Source organism: Microcaecilia unicolor, chromosome 3, assembly GCF_901765095.1.
Source record: "Microcaecilia unicolor chromosome 3, aMicUni1.1, whole genome shotgun sequence".
NCBI lineage: Eukaryota > Metazoa > Chordata > Amphibia > Gymnophiona > Siphonopidae > Microcaecilia > Microcaecilia unicolor.
In genome coordinates, this window is record NC_044033.1 from 241,532,897 (window position 1) to 241,553,226 (window position 20,330).

The following is a 20,330-nucleotide window of genomic DNA, read 5'->3' on the forward strand; positions in this document are numbered from 1 at the left end:
CTCATAATGATAGAAACCATCTCTGGCCTATTATTAAGTCTGGACACATGGAGGTGCTAAAGAGAGAGAAGGACATTGCTGATCTCTCTGTTTCCCTGCTAGTTGAATCTGTCAAAGGAATTTTGATTGTGCCTCACAACTTTAAGCATATGTCATGCAGACTTACATATATATCTCAGAAGCAAGCCAAAGTGGTTGAGAGATATTCCCTCTTCTGATAAGTACGCTTCAGCTCACACTCAGTCAAACTCAAATTCGGAAGTTTTTTAAAAGTGGATTATTGTCTACTGCTGTACTATAAGTCAGCCACTGTTTGATGTGTGCACATTAGCTATAAGCCATTTACACATTTGCTACAATTAAATCTTTCTTTAGCAAAGGTAGATATTATTTTATTTCTGGAGTCCTCTTTTTTGTCTTTGTAAATATGGTAACCCTAAACATATGAGTCCTGCTTCCCTGCTCTTGCAAGGTTCGACCTCTCTTGGGTATAGTATCTGGAGCTTAAACTGCTAGACTAGACATTGCCTGACCTTATTAGTCCTCTATTACCCCTCCATACCTTTGAGAGGGGAACAACTACTCCATTTTCCCCATCAGAAGTTCAGTGAGGATGCCTGTGTTTGCTAGGCCAAAGCTAAACTTAGAAGCTTACAGCGTAATTTTGATAAACATGTAAGTGTGCACAAATAGGGAGACCCTCACTGTTTTGACAGTGGGGTAATAACATTGGCTGAGGCCGAAGGAAGTAAGGGATGGAAAGGAAAGGGGAGGGGGAAGGGTTGTGAGAAGTGCAGGGTAAAGTTAGCAGGATAGCAACAAGGGGAAGAAAGGGGATTGGTTGGTAAAAGGTAATGGGGATTGGTGGAAATAGAGAAGGGATAAGATAGGATAAAGGGTTTGGGCGGTTAGAAAAGAGAGGAAAAAAGTATTAGGTGGGTGGATAGGTGAGAGTGAGGTTAGATAGGAGTGAGTTTGGCTGACCCTGCCCAACCCGCCCGTTTTTGGGACAGTGAGTGGGTACTGGGAAGAGGATAGGGGTAGTTAGAGGGGGAGGGGTGGGAAGGGGTACAGGTAGAGTTTGGGAGATCGGTAGCAGCTTTGCAGGGCGAGAGGCCTGTTTGAGGGGAATAAAGAGGCACCAGAGGCAGTTAAGTGAATATTTGTTAATGATATGGAATGGAAAAGAACTTGGGGCGGAACCGCCACGAGTAAGATGTGGCTTGACAGAACCGTAAGTCACATGGGTAGAAGGGGGTAAGGTGGGGAAAGTCAGAGCCAGTTTCGTTACCGAATGGCTTATCAATCTTGAACTGCTTTGGGAAGTTGTAATGTGGGGAACGTCAGAGCCAGTTTCGTTACCGAATGGCTTAGCACTATTAAACCGCTCTGGGAAGTTAACAGGGTGATAAAACTTTGATTGTTGCTAAGGAAAAAAGTGAAGTTGCGAAGTTGAGTTATATATTGTTATTTGTTGAATAAAGCTGCCGCCAAATTTTATTCCAAATAAGGTGTTGTTGTGTTATTTAAATCTCTAAGGAGGTGTGTGGTGATAGACTGACTGAGGTGTGAATGCCAGTGTTATGATATTCTATGGTTAGATGCCCACTACAGGTGCTGGATATGGCAATTATTTTAAGCCTGTTCTATAAATAAAAGTAGACACCTGCTTTTCTTTTTAAAAATTTAGCACAAATGGCTAAAAACACTCACATATTTAAGGTGCAATCCCTTAAACCAGCCCTATAGCTAGTGCTCATGCCCATGTCTAGATGTTCACATGTACAAACATAAATGATAGAGTTCTATCATTTACGCACATACCTGAGCACTCTGCTCAAACTCCATCCATGTACACTCACAACAGCAATGTACGCATCATGAAATCATGCTATTTTCTGCTAATTAATATTCTGAAAAAGCTCATTTACTTGCATCAATGTGATTTGATTTATTAATTTTATAGGCTGCCTATTACCACAGTATCAAACCAGTTTACAATAATAATAAAAAATATAACTATAACAAAAATACATTATAACATGAAATCATTTAAAAAATGCATTACCAGTCTCAACTCTTTCAAACAAAACATTGATTGTTTGTTTTTTTAAATTTCAAAATTTTGTTATTGTGTTTAGAAACATAACAATGAAATAAACAATACAGCAGAATATTGATACAGGAATCAAATAACCTTATAAAATCATATATACAAGTCTAGCAATAAGGCTGCAATGTGAAAACAAGCATTGTCTTTTTTTAAATTCTTTATTTATTCATTTCACATTTATATTAATAACAGAACATAAATATATGGAAATATCAGAAATATAATTCGGTATTACGAAATACTACTACTACTACTACTACTATTTAGCATTTCTATAGCGCTACAAGGCATACGCAGCGCTGCACAAACATAGAAGAAAGACAGTCCCTGCTCAAAGAGCTTACAATGTAACAGAAGAAAAGAACATTTTCATTTTGTCCACAATAAATTGAATCAAGAACTAAGAAATTTAAAACAAATGGAAAAAAAAACAAGCATTGTCATATTGAAAGGAACCAACAATGATAATATCATGAAAAGATGAACCAGTGACATAAAGATAAAAATCCCAGACAGAATTTCCAGTAGACCAGGGAGGGAAGTGTTATCTCAATCCATTAAGTTCCCAGTGTTCAAGCTATTTATAAATAGCATATAGGGAAAGAGAGTGCATAATAAATGTATTAAGTATTAAATCATCCAAATTACATAAGAACATAAGAGTAGCCATACTGGATCAGACCGATGGTCCATCTATCCAAGTATTCTGTTTTCCAAGCAGTGGCCAAGCCAGGCCATAAGTACCTGGCAGAAACCCAAATCCTGGCAACACTCCATACTACAAATCCCAGGGCAAGCAGTTGCTTCCCATGTCTGTCTCAATAGCAGACTATGGACTTTTCCTCCAGGAATTTGTCCAAACCTTTTTAAAACCCAGATACTCTAACCGCTGTTACCACATCCTCTGGCAAAGAGTTCCAGAGCTTAACTATTCATTGAGTGAAAAAATATTTCCTCCTATTTGTTTTAAAAGTATTTCCATGTAACTTCCTCGAGTGTCCCCTAGTCTTTGTACTTTTGGAACGAGTAAAAAAATCAAGAAGGTAGAAAAGATCAAAAAAGGGGTGACCAAAAGTGAGAATATCTCCAAGGCTGCCACTTTTGTTGCCAAACTAGCCTTTCCTTTCCAGCTGCCAGCCAAACTTTATTCAGCCAAAAGTGTTGGGAGGGTAAGATAGAGCTTTTCCATTTTTGTGCAATATAGATCTTAATGACTAGCAGTAATTGCCTAATCAAGTCTAAATGAACAAAACACTCTAAATGCTGAGGAGGCATGCCAAGGAGAATAAAGGCTGGATCTAAGGGAAGAACTGTGTAATTAGAATTTTCCAAAAAGATTGAATGTGTGGACATGTCTACCACATGTGTGCCATATCTCCTGAAGTAGTACAGCCTCTCCAGTATAAAGGAGAGAATTGCTCCTCAGGCAATGAATCCCAAAGAGACGGCCCAATAAAAGAGAATGCTCTCTTTCTGGTAATTAAAAGTTTAATTGCATCCAATGCTGGAAGCTGAAGAAGGCCTTTGTGGGATGAAGGAAGATTTAATTGAGACAAATATTTCTTTAACTTGCTTGAAAGATAGACAGGAAGATCCAAATAGTAGGATTTATACAAAGCATAGAGAAAGGCTATAAAAGCCGTCATAGGAAGCCAATGCAACTGGTGCAAAACAGGCATAATGTGATGAAATCTTTTGCTTCCAGTCAAAGTCTAGCTGCTGTGTTCTGCACCAGTTGCAATGTACACAACTCAGTTTTATTCAGTCCCTGAAAAGAGAATTACAGTGAACTAACCTACTTGATATCAAAGCATGAATACATTTTAGTAGATTGCATTCAGTTAATACAGGTTTCAACTGTCGTATCATGTGGAGATGGAAAAAAAGTTGACTTCACCACATTCCCAATCTTCAATGAATAAAATACCATTATTTAAGTATCTACTTGCCACCTTCAACTAGGTACCTCTTTTTAGAATTACTCCCAATGGGTAAAAATTTTAAAACACAAATCCATGTGCCTAAATTTCTATGGCTGTAATTTTTGTCTGTTCAGGTATAGATTGAGGGTGGATAGATAGAGATAGGCCTTTTATAAAATACAGATGCACAGTAACCCGGTTTTCTGGATCACAGCAAGAATTACCCAACCTATTACTTTATGTATAGCAACCATCCACACTCAAGTTGTATGGCAATCTTGATCTACAGAAGCTGAAGGACAGAAAAACAGTGGATTGCTCCTGCCTTCTGAAGAAAATTAATAAACAAAGGATCTGTGGAGTTTGAGGGTCTGGAGAAAGGTCCCAGGGTGGGATTTTATTTCAGAATTTCATTGGTAGCAACAACAGAGGTCACTTAGGGGAGGGGAGAAATAGCTTCTCGGCTACTGCATACCAGTTGACTTTAACATCTCACCTTTTTTCACCTCCATTCTTTACAGTATAATTATGCTGTAAGTATTTGATATGTGAAAGAAATGTGATCTTTCATGACAAATGTGCTGATAACTTCAATCTTTTATTTTCAGCAGATCAGTTACACCTCAGGGAATCTTGTTATGAGCAACACGATTAAGTTTCCTTATTTCTACCGGACTGTCCCCACTGAGCTGCACCTCTGTGCTGGGATAGTCAAACTATTGAAGCATTTTGGCTGGACCTGGGTTGGTATCATTGCAGCTGATGATGAAAACAGCATGAGGGCTGTGCAGATCCTGAGAGAAGGGATTAAGCAGAGTGGAGGTTGCACTGAATTCATAGAAACCTTCCATCAGTACAGTTCACTCGTGCTTCAAAATACAGATAATATTCTCAACACCATCATTACATCTTCAACTAAAGTGATTATTTTGTATTGTAATAGAGTCTGTACAGAGCTTGTAAGACGTACATCCACTTGGGAAGCGCCTGGAAAGATCTGGATCATCACAAATGAATGGGGATTTTTCTTACCATCATACAACGTTGATAGAAAAAACACCTTAGCTTTTGCTATTGCAAAGAAGACTATTCCAAGCTTTCACAAATTTGTCCGTGAAGTGAATCCTGCTATTTTTCCTAGTGACTCATTCATAGAGCTGTGGTGGAAGGACCTGTGTAACAATCAGTGCCCCAATAACATCCAAAGATCCTGCAGCAGTGATGAAACATCTGCCTACATCATACACTGTGATACTATAAACTCTGGGGATAGTTATAATGTATACAATGCTGTGTATGCCCTGGCACATGCACTGCATAATATGATCACTTCTGGTTCTGGAAACAGCACCAGGTGGAGTGGAGAAAGTGAGAGATTTTTAGATTTTCTGCCATGGAAGGTAATATCCTATGCTAGAAGAATGCTATTTTAAGAAAGAAGTGATAGTATATGATTACCCAGTGTGAACGAGAAGCACAATGGCAGAATGCAGTGAAGAGAGAAAGATAGACATATAACTGCAATCAGGGAAGACATGGGTGTAAGCTGGTAGGTTGTGTAGAGGGGCTGCTACTAGGTGGAAAGAGAGTTAGGAAACCCTGTGTACAGGAGCTCATCATTGGTCTCATTAGTCTAATGCTTAACTCAGCTGGTTTGGGGTGTGAGGAAGCTAATGGAAGGAGAATGATTGGTGGTGGTGGCTGAAGCCAGGGATTGATTAGGCAGGTCCAAAGGAGTCCCAGCAGTTCAGTTCAGGAGAGAGAAGCAGAAGGAGAGATGCAGTTGCAGGCTGAAAATCCTTGGGCAGAGAGGTCCCTAAAGTACTGAAGCAGGCTGAAATTCCTTGGGCAGGGAGGTCTCTAAAGTATTTGCAGGCTGAAAATCCTTGGGCAGGGAGGTCCCTAAAGTACTGAAGCAGGCTGAAATTTCTTGGGTGAGAGGAAGTCCCAAAAGTATTGAATTCACTGTGAAGCTGATGCAGGGGAAAACCCTTGGGTAGAAGGAGTCCCTAAAATATTGAACTCTCCTGAAGGTAAAGAGGATAGAAGGTAGAAAATGCTGCTTGGTGACTGAACTGTGATGATGAACTGAAAGAACTGTTTGTCTTGGGAATTGAATTACTGTTTACTGTGCACTGGATAAAGAGCCCAGACTGGAGCTTATAAGCCTGTATTGAATCCTGGTATGTGCTATGCTGCTGTTGGAACTGTGTACTAGAAACCTGCATGGAATAAAAGTCCTTAAGATTGAAGTTACTGGTGGACATCTATTTCTTCATTGGCCGGGAGCCTGTAGCTGGAGGAGATTGTTCTATCCTTGGCTGCGCAAGAGAGGCGCCTGGTTACAATATATATATATATATATATATATATATTATATATATATATATATATATATATATATATATATATATATATATATATATATAAGCACTTACTAGACACAACCGTTATAATCAATTATCAATCTTTATTCATATAACATTACTCAAATATTTCACATTATTGTTCAACATATAAACATTAAAAATCCACTTACATAAACCACCTCATTCCAACATTCATCCACAAACATACTATACAAAATCAGTACAAAATTAATAACATTCCACAGAATACGTCATCAAGAACCGCTATAACAATCATCTTATTCCTCTATTATACTTCTTTAATACTCCTTCTATCAATTATAGTCCTTCTGATGATTCTCTCCTCTCATTGATTGATAGTATAAATTCCAGTAGAGTTGTCAGTTCTATAACCACATGTACATGTCTAACTCCGTATAAAGAAGTATAATAGAGGAATAAGATGATTGTTATAGCAGTTCTTGATGACGTATTCTGTGGAATGTTATTAATTTTGTACTGATTTTGTATAGTATGTTTGTGGATGAATGTTGGAATGAGGTGGTTTATGTTAGTGGATTTTTAATGTTTATATATTGAACAATAATGTGAAATATTTGAGTAATGTTATATGAATAAAGATTGATAATTGATTATAACGGTTGTTTTAGTAGGTGCTTTTAGGCTTAACACAACCAATTGAATTCATTGAACCTAATTTTGGAAGATTATATATATATATCAACCAGCTTATTTTCGAAAGAGAGAGACGCCCATATTTCTATCCAAATCGGGAGATGGGCGTCTTTCTCCCGTGGGCGCCCAAATCGGTATAATCGAAAGCCGATTTTGGGCGTCTCCAACTGCAATCTGTCACTGGAACGGACAAAGTTGACGGGGCCGTGTCGGAGGCGGACTGGGGCGTGTTTATCGGCCAAGCAGAGATGGGCGCCCTCGGCCGATAATGTAAAAAAGAAGGGCGCCAGAAGCGAGAATTTGGGTCACTTTTTCTGGACCCTTTCTTCTCATGAGCAAGTCCCCAAAAAGTGCCCCAACTGCCCAGATGACCACCGGAGGGAATTGGGGATGCTCCCCTGACTCCCCCAGTGGTCATTAACCCCCTCCCACCCAAAACTTTTAAAACTTTTTTTGTCCAGCCTGTATGCCAGCCTCAAATGTCATACTCAGCTCCATCACAGCAGTATGCAGGTCCCTGGAGTAGTTTTTACTGGGTGCAGTGCACTTCAGGCAGGCAGACCCAGGCCCATACCCCCCTACCTGTTACACTTGTGCTGGTAAATGGGAGCCCTCTAACCCCCCCTCCAAAAAAATAACCCACTGTACCCACATGTAGGTGCCCCCCTTCACCCATAAGTGCTATGGTAATGGTGTAGAGTTGTGGGGAGTGGGATTTGGGGGTCTCAGCACCCAAGGTAAAGGAGCTATAGACCTGGGAGGTGATTTGTTTTTTTTTTTATTTTTTAAAAGTGCCCCCTAGGGTGCCCGGTTGGTGTCCTGGCATGTGAGGGGGACCAGTTCACTACGCATCCTGGCCCCTCCCATGACCAAATGCCTTGGATTTGTTCGTGTTTGTGATGGCTGCCTTCGGTTTCCATTATCGCTGAAAACCGCGGGCGCCCATCTCAAATCCACCCAAATCCTAGGCATTTGGCCAGTTTAAACCGTATTTTCGAAAGAAAAGATGGCCGCCCATCTTTTTCGAAAATACGGTTCGGACCGCCCCTTCTCGTAGACATTCCCAGAGATGGGTGCCCTTAGAGATGGGCGGCCCCTTTTGATTATGCCCCTCCAATTCTTTTAACTATAATAGATACTTCTTACCCAACATTACAGACATGCAACCAATTGGAAAGATAAAAGTAGTTATAAAAACTACATGGGTAACATAGGAACCAACTTTTCAAAATTATTGGGGGTGCTAAGCCCAGTAGAAATAACATTCCTTGGACACATACAAGGAATTTTCTCAGTATTGGAGGTGCTCAAGTACTCATAGCACCCACAAAGTCGGCTCCTATGATGGGTAATATTTATCCTGCTGCTGTCAGGGGTTAAATTAGATCTGAATATTCTGTATTGAGTCTAACCCAGCTAAAAATATTTTACTTTCAATGGCCCACAAGGACCTAGATATTATCTGGGGCCAGCTGATACTCAGTACTAGTACCCAGATTACTAATCAGGCATCGTTAGGGCAGCTTTATATGTGGTCCAGCTTGACCAGGAAAGACAGGGTAGGAAGAAAAGGAGGAGCATTGTTAAAGACAATATTAAAGCTACACAATTTCAGGACCTACAGGCCAAGGAAGAGGAATTGTGGGCCAATTTGGAAAGAATGAATGGCAAATGTATTTACAATGGTGTGATATACAGGCCTCCTTCATAGTCAGAGGAAGAGGACAGAGATTTAATTGAAGACATTTAAAATCTAGCTGTGAAAGAGGACATACTATTCATAGGTAATTTTAATATGCCAGATATTGATTGTGGAATCCCTATAGTGGGATCTTTAGAAACTGTTAAATTACCCCTCTCTAAGCCTCCGGGGAACCCCTGCCCATGGGGAGGAAGGGTGGGCTTCAGAAGACCGCATTTTAACACGGAGGTATAGAGGGGGTGTCAGAAGGCTCAATTTAAATCTAAGACCCAGGACCTCGGCTTTCTGATTTCTGGTGTCTATGTGGATCTTTGGCCATCTATTCTCCCACATAATGTACTGAGGAGTTAAAACTACCTCGCTTATGTGAACACTATTTGTGTAAGAGTGTTCCAAGAAACATACAGACTATCAAGAATTTGAGGCATAGACTAGAAAAGCAAGTGATAGAGATAGTCTTTATTCTCACCAATTGGAACTTCAAGCTGTTACACACATCAGTCAGATTCTCAGTTCAACCGACCGTAGCTCTGCCCTCTGGGTAGCGATGGGGAAAAACTCCAAAATCTACCCAGATTTGCAATTCTTATATAGTATCTGCTGTCCATACATTTCAATAGAGACTCAATTTTTTTCATCTGTGAATCATGCCTAACCGCAGATCAGGTGTTCATCTTCTGTTATTTCTTAATAACTGTAATTTCCTGACTTGTAAACATCTTTCCTAACATGGAGAGAATAGTATTCATATCTCGTGATCCTGGATGCCATCTTAACAACAGCAGACTCCATTTTCTGAACCAAACTTCTTACAATTTTAGCCATTAATTCCTTCATCCTGGTCCTTACACTGCTTGTGAATGTCACACTAGATTCCAATAAGGCTTACCAAGCGGTCCTGCTTCCGCAGGCGCTTAGCTACAAGGCCATCATCAGATTTTCAGGCCTAGTCAGTGCTTTTCAGCAGCTTGGGCTATAGAACTCGGCCCACCACTATTCCAGTGGATGGGTCTCAAGCTGGGACACATATTAACAAAACAGAGAAATCCTGGATTCTCTACAGAGGGAATTATTCCAGCAGTTGGTAAGAGAACCCACGAGAGTGTTATAGTAGGTGATCATCTGGAATCCAATGATCACCAGATGGTGTGGTTTAATATTAAAATACGTTCATTCAAAAGTGAAGGTTCTAGACTTCAAAAAAACTAACTTTGCTTGGATTACCTAAAGAAATTGTATGGGAACATTTGGAAGCAGTTGGAAAGCAGTGAGTGAAACTGAAAGGAGCTATTGTAAAGGCAACAAACATTTTTGTAAAAGTAAGAGAAAAAGGAGGCTGCTTTGGTTCTTAAAAGTAGTAGCTGAAAAGGTATAGAAAAAGAGGTTAGTCCTTATAAACTATAAGAGATTACAGAAAGAGGAAAACAGGCAACAATATCTAGAAAAGCGAAGAGAAGCTGGTATTCAAGAAAGTATGGGATGATTTCCCAAGAGCTACTGAGCGGTGATGGTGTCCATCTATCAAGGAAGGAAAGAAGTGTCTTTAGTAACAGACTGGCTAAAGTACTACAGAGGGTTTTAAACTAAATTGGCTGGTGAAGGGTGAGAGAAGCCCCAAAATCATTAATAACCCTCAGAAGGGCAAGACATCAAATACCTTTATAGAACAGGGAAAACAGAGTAAAATCTGGAGACCCTTATACACCAATGCCTGTAGTATGGTAAACAAATTTCTAGATCTAGAGGTTGCAATGATAGAAGCCAATTTCGATTTAGTGGCAGTCATGGAGATGTGGCTCATGGAGAACCATGACTGGGACATAGTTATACCTGGCTATGATCTACTCAGGAAGGACAGGGTAGGAAAAAATTGTGGAGGAGTGGCATTATATATTAAGAATAATATTAAAGTGACAGAATTGCAGGACATACGGGGTAAGGAAGAAGTGCTGTAGGTTAAACTAGTAAGAGGGAAAGGAAAATGTATTTACATTGATGTAATATACAGGTCACCCTCATAGTCAGAATAAATGGACAGAGATTTAATTGAATACATTCACAACATAACTAAGAAAGGGGAGGTACTAGTAATAGGTGACTAATATTCCGGGTGTCAATTGGAGTGTCCCTGCTGTGGGGTCATCTAGAAGCAAAGGGATCTTAGATTTTCTACAGGAAAAATTGTTCCAGCAGTGGGTGATGGAACTGACATGGGATGGAGCAATTCTAAACCTGGTGCTTAGAAACAGGAAGAATGTTTCTGATGTTATGGTGGGAAATCATTTGGCATTTAGTGACCACTGGATCATGTGGTTTAATATTAAGATGCAGAGGAGATTTATTAAAGATTGAATGTCCTAGATTTCAAAAGAACTAACTTTGCTGAGATGGGACATTTCTCAGGAAACAGTTAGTTGGATGAGAACAGCTGAAAGAAGTAGAACATCAGTGGGCAAAACTATTTTAAAGGTGACACATTTTTATGTTAGAAAATTACATAAAAGTAATAGAAAAAGAAGGCAGCTCTGGTTCTCGAATGTAGTAGCTGAAAAGGTAAAGGAGAAAAGGTTAGCCTTTATACATTTCAAGATGACTCAGAAAGAGGAAGACAAGCAAAAATACATGGAAAAGCTCAGATAAGCTAGAAAAGCTGTCAGGAAAATGAAGAGGCAAATGGTGTACCGCAAGAGTTGGTTCTTGGGCCGGTTCTTTTTAACATCTTTGTGAGTGATATTACAGAAGTGCTGTCTAGTATGGTTTGTCTCTTTGAAGATTATACCAAACTCTGTAATAGGGTGGACACTCCGGAGGGTGCGGGTCGCATGAGGAAGGATCTGGCGAAGCTTGAAGAATGGTCCAAAAATTAGGAACTATAATTTAATGCTAAGAAATGCAGGGTCATACACTTGGGTCACAAAAACCAGAGGGAAAGGTATAGTATAGGGGCGAAGAGCTTCTGAGTATGAAAGAAGAGCGGGACTTGGGGGTGATTGTGTCTGATGACCTTAAGGTGGCCAAACAGGTAGAAAAGGTAGTGCTCAAATCCAGAAGGATGCTCGGGTACATAAGGAGAGGGAAGACCAGCAGAAAAAAAAGAGGTGATAATGCCCTGTACAAGTCTCTGGTGAGGCCCCATTTGGAATATTGTGTGCAATTCTAGAGACTTCACTTATGGAAAGATATAAATAGGAAGGAGTCAGTTCAGAGGGCAAATACAAAATTGATCAGTGGTCTCTGTCATAAAACATATAGAGACAGGATCATGAACCTCAACATGCATATGCTGAAAGAGAGGCGGGAGAGAGGGGATATGATAGAGATGTTTAAATACCTCAGTGGCATTAATGTACAGGAGATGAGCCTTTTTCAAATGAAGGAAACCTGTGGAATGAGAGGGCATAAGATGAAGTTAAGAGGAAATAGGCTTATGATGAATCTGAGGAAATATTCTTTCATGGAAAGGATGGTGGAATTGTGGAATGGCCTCCTGGTGGAGACGCAGACTGTGTCAGAGTTTAAGAAGGCTTGGGATAGACACGTGGGATCTTTTACCAAAAGGAGGAATTAGTGGTTACAGAGGATAGGCAGACTGGATGGGCCATACAGCCCTTATCTGCCCCATCTTTCTTTGTTTCTAAATGGAAAAACATCTAGCCAATATGGTAGAATGGAGGACAGGACAATTTTTAGATATGTTATTAATAGGAGGAAGTGCAAAACTGGCATTGTGAGACTCAAGATAAGGCAGAATTGCTTAACAAATATTTCTGTTCTTTGTTCACAGATTAAGGGCCGGGAGCAGGTCTGCAGAAGATAAACACAAATAGGAACGGAGGAGTAGTAGTCCCTGATTGATTTTCAGAGGACTGTGTTTATGAGGAACTGGCTAAAGGTGGACAAAGCGATGGGGCCGGATGGCATACATCCGAGAGTACTGAAGGAACTTAGGGAAGTTCTAGCGGCTCGCTGGCTGACTTTATCAATGCTTCCCTAGAGTTGGGAGTGGTCCTTGATCTGATCCTTTTCACAAAAGCAGAAGTGAGGAATGGTGTTTCCTTGCCTTGGGTTCTTTATTTCATTCCTTCTAATGCTTTGCCCCTAGAACTGTTCCACCATAGCTAAAAATATTTGTCAAAAAGCAAGAACTCTTTATTTCAATATCTAGCAGTAGCTCAATCATCTCAAAGTTGATGAAAATAATAAATTTAGTTCCTACCCCCAGCACATGCCATTTTCCAGACTATTTGTCTGCATTCTCATCACCAGAGCTACTACTTGATGATAGCAATACTGCTCATTCAGTTTCTCTTCTTTGCAAATCTTCCATTTGATGATGTCTTGCAATATTCTGCTTCTGTCTCTCTTCTAACTGCTACACTTTGCATCTAATGGTGCATCGATACCAGCCATTGATCCTCTTCTTCCTTTTTCACATTGAGCCAGCAAGAACTCCTTGTCATCAAGCAGAGCATTGGCATGAGCAATGCCAAAGAAATCATGAAGCTTGGAGACAAATTCTGCCTCTCTGGCTTGTGCTACAAACTGCCACTTCCTCAAGCAAATACCACTCGCCACTCTTAAAATATTTGTTCTAGTTTAAGGGGTCTTTTACCATAGTAGCTATAGTAGCCATAGTAGCTAAAAACGCTTCCACGGCATAGTAAAGACCCCCTTAGTTTGGTAGTTTTGTGAATCACTTATTGGGATTTCTGATTTCTGCTGAACTTTTGTAATTTGTGTTATTGCAGCAGCTGATAACTGATGATGTCAGCATACTGGGTGACATGTGATGGAAATATATGTTCAATTTGTTCCACTGTGTTTACAAAACACTGACAGCCTAATTTAGTTGACAATGGACCATATTCAAGAATGCCATAAGTGGATTGCGGAATTATTACTATTTGATGTCTTTAGAACATCAGTGTTATTGAGCTACCAATAAATGTTCACTGATTTAACTGATGTTTTGCCTGAAATGTTTCTTAATATATCCAAACAAATTATGAGGTAAGAAGGTCATTTTTATAAACCTCAAAAATAAGCTCAACCCTAATGCTGCTTCAAAATGAAAACGTGTCTGTAAAATCAGGAGCAGATTGTATGTGCTTGAAATTCGGAGTTTATACCTGCAGTGAGCTTCACTAATAAAAATGTTTCTCTTTTTCATTAGCTTCATCATTATCTGAAGAACCTCCACTTTAAGAATGTTCTGGGTGAGCAAATCTTTTTTGATGAGAATGGAGATCTCGCCATTGGATATGATATTATAAGCAATGTCCTTCTACCCAATGGGACACAGATTAATGAAATTGTTGGAAGTTATAACCCTTATGCTCCACCAGAGCAGGAATTTACCATCTATGAAAAGGTGATCACGTGGAACAGCACATTCACTGAGGTAGGATTCAAATTCAATTTAAAATTCCTCAATCTGGCATTTAAGGCCACTCACTTTGGCACCCCTCCCCCACCTCACTGCTCTCATTACACCCCTTCTTGCCCTCTACGTTCTCTCTTTGGCTGCCACCTTTATATCCCTCTAGTCCATTTGCTCCATCTGGAATCTACACATCACTCTGCTTTCTCCTTTCTGGTTCCCTCTCTTTGGAATGCTTCTCCTGCTAACCCTCTGTTCTGAGGGAAGGGAAGGGAAATGGGACTTGATGTATCACCTTCCTGAGGTTTTTGCAACTACATTCAAAGCGGTTTACATATATTCAGGTACTTATTTTGTACCAGGGGCAATAGAGGGTTAAGTGACTTGCCCAGGGTCACAAGGAGCTTCAATGGGAATCGAACTCAGTTCCCCAGGATCAAAGTCCACTGTACCAACCACTAGGCTACTCCTCCACTCAATTGTTTGGTCATTTTAATTCTTTGTTGAAAGTCCACCTGTTTAAACTAACCTTTCCCTTTTTTTACCCTCCATGGCAGGGGCGTAGCCAGACAACAGATTTTGGGCGGGCCTAGGCAAGAAATGGATGGGCACCAAGTGTTCTCCCCTTTACCCACCACAAAAAAAAATCTCAGCTGGCGGGAAAACACTTCTTTCCACCTTAGCAGTCTGCAGCAGGCACACGCTGAAAACTAAGCATGCGTAGGTGCTGGTATCCTGGAGAATGGCGTTTTCATTACCATCAGGGGAAAGTCTTCTGCTGGCGGAGTTTGGGATCCCCACCTGCTACTGCTAATACGTGTGCTGCTGTTGGATGGGCCTGAGCCCTAATTGGGTGGGCCCCGGCCCACCCAGGTCCACCTGTGGCTACACCACTGCTCTATGGGGGTCCTAGAGTGGATCCACAGTCTACATAATTTACTACATTTAATTAATTTAAATTAATTTTTTTTCTTATATTTTGTACTTCCTTTCCTCACTGCTCTGATGTGATTGTGTAGGGTGGTATAACAATTTTTTAATAAAGAATGGGGGTGTTGATGCCCCTGTATAAATCGTTGTTGAGGCCCCACCTAGAGTATTGTGTTCAGTTTTGGAGGCAGTATCTTGCTAAGAATGTAAAAAGAATTGAAGCGGTACAAAGAAAAGCTACAAGAATGGTATGGGATTTGCGTTACAATACGTATGAGGAGAGACTTGCTGACCTGAATATGTATACTCTGGAGGAAAGGAGAAACAGGGGTGATATGATACAGACGTTCAAATATTTGAAAGGTATTAATCTGCAAACGAACCTTTTCCGGAGATGCGAAGGCGGTAGAACGAGAGAACATGAAATGAGATTGAAGGGGGGCAGACTCAAGAAAAATGTCAGGAAGTATTTTTTCACGGCGAGAGTAGTGAATGCTTGGAATGCCCTCCCGTGGGAGGTAGTGGAAATGAAAACAGTAATGGAATTCAAACATGCGTGGGATAAACATAAAGGAATCCTGTTCAGAAGGAATGGATCCTAAGGAGCTTAGCCGAGATTGGGTGGCAGAGCCGGTGGCAGGAGGGGGTGGATGGTGCTGGGCAGACTTATACGGTCTGTGGCAGAGCCGGTGGTGGGAGGCAGGACTGGTGGTTGGGAGGTGAGGATGGTGCTGGGCAGACTTACACGGTCTGTGCCAGAGCCGTTGGTGGGAGGCGGGGATAGTGCTGGGCAGACTTATACGGTCTGTGCCAGAACCGGTGGTGGGAGGCGGGGCTGGTGGTTGGGAGGCGGGGATAGTGCTGGGCAGACTTATATGGTCTGTGCCCTGAAAAGGACAGGTACAAATCAAGGTAAGGTATACACAAAAAGTAGCACATATGAGTTTATCTTGTTGGGCAGACTGGATGGACCGTGCAGGTCTTTTTCTGCCGTTATCTACTATGTTACTATGTTACTATCCAGCTTATAATCGAAAGAGAAAAACGCTTATATTTCGACCCAAATCGGGAGATGGGCGTTTTTCTCGCAAAGGCGCCCAAATTGGTATAATCGAAAGTTGACTTTGGACGTTTCCAACTGCACTCCGTCACGGAAACGAATAAAGTTGATGGGGGGCGTGTCGGAGGCATGGTGGAGGCGGGACTGGGGCACGGTTATCAGCCGAGGAGAGATGGGCGTATTTAGCTGATAATCAAAAAAAAAAAGGTGTTTTTACCGCAATTTTGGGTCACTTTTTTTGGACCCTTTTTTTTCACGAACAAGTCCCAAAAAAGTGCCCCAACTGCCCAGATGACCACTGGAGGGAATCGGGGATGACCTGCCTGGACTCCTCCAGTGGTCACTAACCCCCTCCCACCAAAAAAACCCCACTTGCAAAACCCTTATTTCCCAGCCTCTATGCCACCCTCAAATTCCGTACCCACCTCCATGACAGCAGAATGTATTTGATCCTCTCACAGCCTTTCCTTGGGTCAGATGTGGCTCTCGGGTGCACTACAGGGTCACATCAGCATTGCATTGTGGTGGATGTAGGGTATTGGGCTCCGTGATTTCATTAGCTTGTGTTACAATCATAGGCGCCCGGTATAAGAGGCTTGGGGAGGCTAAGCCTCCCCAGCCAGAAGTGCAGCAAGGGCAGGGTGGGGCGGACCTCCCCGGGTGCAGCTCCCGCTGCCTTGAACATCTCCCCCCCCCCCCCCCCCCCCCCCCGACTGGTGCGGTATCGCTCTCCCCCTCCGCTCCTGTCATGTCTTTGAACGTCGATGATTCCTTCCGGTAGCAGCAGAATCAGCAATGATGTAAGCGCTGCTTTTAGCCTGCCCCGGAAGCATTCTCTGTACAGTTTCCCGCGTAGGAGGGACGCTCTCCAGAGAAGGCTTCTGGGGTAGGCTGAAAGCAGCGCTTACATCATTGCCGATTCTGCTGCTACCGGAAGGAATCCTCGACGTTCAAAGACATGACAGGAGTGGAGGGGGAGAGCGATACCAAACTAGTCGGGGGGGGGGGGGGAGGAGCGATGCATCATGCCAGCCAGCTGCCAGACCAAAGGGAATGGGGGTGGAGAGAGGAGGATGTGAGGTGCCACATCTAAGAGGAAGAGGGAGGAAGGAAAGCAATGGCAGGGAATGGGAAAAGGGGGGTGGAGAGTGAGAGTGATGGGAGCAAGAAGAGGAGGGAAGAGAAAGGTGGGATGCATGAGGACGCTGGAGGAGAGAGAGAGAGAAAGTGGAAAAGTGCAGGGGAGAGCCAGGGACATGCAAAAGAGCAGGAGAGAGTCAGAGAGAGATGGGGAGCGAAAGAGGGGACATGGAAGAGAGCAGGGGACAGCCAGAGAGAGATGGGGAGTGAAAGAGGGGACAAGGAAGAGAGCAGGGGAGAGCCAGAGAGAGATGGGGAGCGAAAGAGGGGACATGGAATAGAGGAGGGGAGAGCCAGAGAGAGATGGGGAGCGAAAGAGGGGACAAGGAAGAGAGCAGGGGAGAGCCAGAGAAAGATGGGGAGCGAAAGAGGGGACATGGAAGAGAGCAAGGGGAGAGCCAGAGAGAAGATGCTGGATGGAAGAGGAGAGAGAGAGAGAGATTAGTGGAAAGATGGGGGGAGAGAAAGAGGGGACATTGGCAGGAGAGAGAGAGAGAAGCTGCTGGGGAGAAACTGGGGGAGACCCTAGCTGTCAGACGTAGAAATGCTGAATGAAAGGAGGGAGAAAGAGGGAAAATGCTGGAAGGAGGGGGCAGAAAGAGGAAAGACACTGGACGTAAGGGTAGGGAGAGAAAGAGGAAAGACACTGGAAGGATGGGGATAGAGAGGACATGCTGAATGGAAAAGGGTCGAGAGAGAGAACTGTTTAGAAGGAAGGGGAGATAGAGGGAGACAATGGATGGAAGGAGAGGGAGACAATAGACTGAAGGATTGGGAGAGGGTAATGGGTAGAAGGATGGAGAGAGAAAGAGGGATGACACTGGATGGAAGGGTAGAAGAGAAAGACATGGATGGATGGATGGATGGGAGGGAAGAGAGGAGAAATGTTGGACAAGGATGGAGGGAAGGAAAGACAAACAAAGGAGATGCACACGGATGGAGTGGAAGGGAGAGAGGAGAAATGCTGGACATGGATGGTGGGGAGGAAAGACAGAGGAAGTTCATGCACATGGATGGAGGGGAGGGGAGACATGCTGGATTTGGATGGAGGGAAAATTGCTGAATTTAAGGGCTGGATTGGAACACTTTGAGGGCAGATGCTGAAACTGGAGAAAGGATAGGGACAGGGCTACAGATGGTAGACAGGACGCATAAGGACACAGGAGGATGGTGGACATGTTGAGAGAAAAAATATCAAATGGAAAGAAGACACTGGGACCAAAGCGAATAGAAAAACTAAATGATCAGACAACAAAGGTAGAAAAAAGTATTTTATTCAGAATTTATTAACTGGAATATGTCAGCTTTTGGAAATGTGCATCTGTGATATTTTGCATGTAATTTTCAATTTTTCTAGTATTGCTGCATGCTGAGTCTGACTTCTTGAGGTAACTTTCCAGTTTTGCCTTCATATCTGTTGTGTCATGTGTTTTTCATGTGTAATCAAGGTGCAGTATTCTACTAGTGTGTAGTATTTACAGCCCTTTTTGTTTTTTTGTTTTTTTTGTTTAACTACGTTGTGTACTGGTATTTTAGAGCCTGGTGTAATTACAGTGCTGCTTTTCCACGCATAAGGTTGTAGCTCATCCTGTCCTTGGAATTAGTGCTGTTATGGTTTGCTAAGGTTATGAGTGTGTTTTTGCACAAGTTTGTGTATAGTGTTTTGCAGTGGAGAGATTGTGTGTTGGCATTACTGAGGTGGCACCAAAACATAGGAAAGAGATTTAGAGCCTAAATCATGACACACTACCTCTTGAAGGATCTACATATAGTTGTTAATAAAAGGAGCTCATTGTGAACACTATCCACCCTAAAAGGGTGTTTTGTGGCTCTACATGAGAATTGTGATATTATGATCCCTTGTTTCACATTGTTGACGGTCTGCATTTTCTATATGGGTGGTATATTGGTGTATTAGGGTCTGCCTAGTGTTATGGTACAGTAAGGTTCTGAGTGTGTTTTTGCACAAATTTGTGCATAGTGTTTTGCAGTTGAGCAATTGTGGTTAGTATATGCTTTGAGCAACCACTTTATTCTTTGACATATGATACATATCTAATATCTAAACTTAATAAAAGGTATTGTGACTATTTTATTTTTACTTATTTTTTCTCTGTGTTAATTGTGGCTATAAGCTCCGCCCCTGGCTCCACCCCTAACCCCGCCCCCTTTAGCCTCCCCAAACAGTTGGGCCACCGACCGCCTATGGTTAAAATCTCACGATGTTGGTAGTTGGTAGGCTCTTCTCCCATGGTGCTTTTCTCCCTGCCTACTAGGTCAGAGTGTGCCCTGTTGTGTTTCCTGTTGTAGTCCATGAGGTAGTGGCCATTTTTGTAAGCCAGTTTTAGATCCCTTTCATGTGTTAGCCACGTTAGAGAACTTAGTTATTACCTTGAATGTGGCTGAAAGAGGGCATTGTACAGCATTCTGCCAGCTCTGACCTACTGCTAATCTCAGTACCAGGGAGACTCGTTGCCAGTGGGGTACAACCTCTGATCTCCAGTTAACTGTGATTAAACGTGCTTATTCCAATAAAGGACGTTTTCGGAGAGATTAGTCTTCAGGTGTCAACTGGTGTGCCAGTGTTATACAGCAGCAACAAGTCCTAGAGGCCTGCATGTATGCAGGTCCCTGGAGCACTTTTAGTGAGTACCGCAGTGCACTTCAGCCAGGTGGACCCAGGCCCATCCCCCCCTCCTACCTGTAACACTTGTGCTGGTAAATGGGAGGCCTCCAAAACCCACTGTACCCACAAGTAGGTGCCCCCTTCACCCCTAAGAGCTATGGTAGTGTTGTACATTTGTGGGTAGTGGGTTTTGGGGGAGGGGGGTTGGGTGCTCAGCACCCGTGGTAAGGGAGCTATGCATGTGGGAGCTTTTTCTGAAGTCCACCGCATTAACCTAGGGTGCCCAGTTGGTGTCCTGGCATATCAGGGGTGCCAGTGTACTACGAATCCTGGCCCCTCCCACGACCAAATGGCTCAGATTAGGATGTTTTTGAGCTGGGCATTTTTAGTTTGCATTATCGCTAAAAAAAACA

General features: G+C 42.4%; 1 protein-coding gene across 1 annotated transcript in view; it reads left to right on the top strand.

Annotated features, from left to right (window-relative positions):
* LOC115464512 (vomeronasal type-2 receptor 26-like) overlaps window positions 1–20,330 on the top strand; it is a 33,705-nt gene that overhangs the window by 5,364 nt on the left and 8,011 nt on the right. The window contains exons 3-4 of the mRNA XM_030194877.1: window positions 4,644–5,435; window positions 13,955–14,182. Of these exons, the coding sequence (XP_030050737.1) occupies window positions 4,644–5,435; window positions 13,955–14,182 (1,020 nt within the window). The remainder of the gene's footprint in view (window positions 1–4,643; window positions 5,436–13,954; window positions 14,183–20,330) is intronic.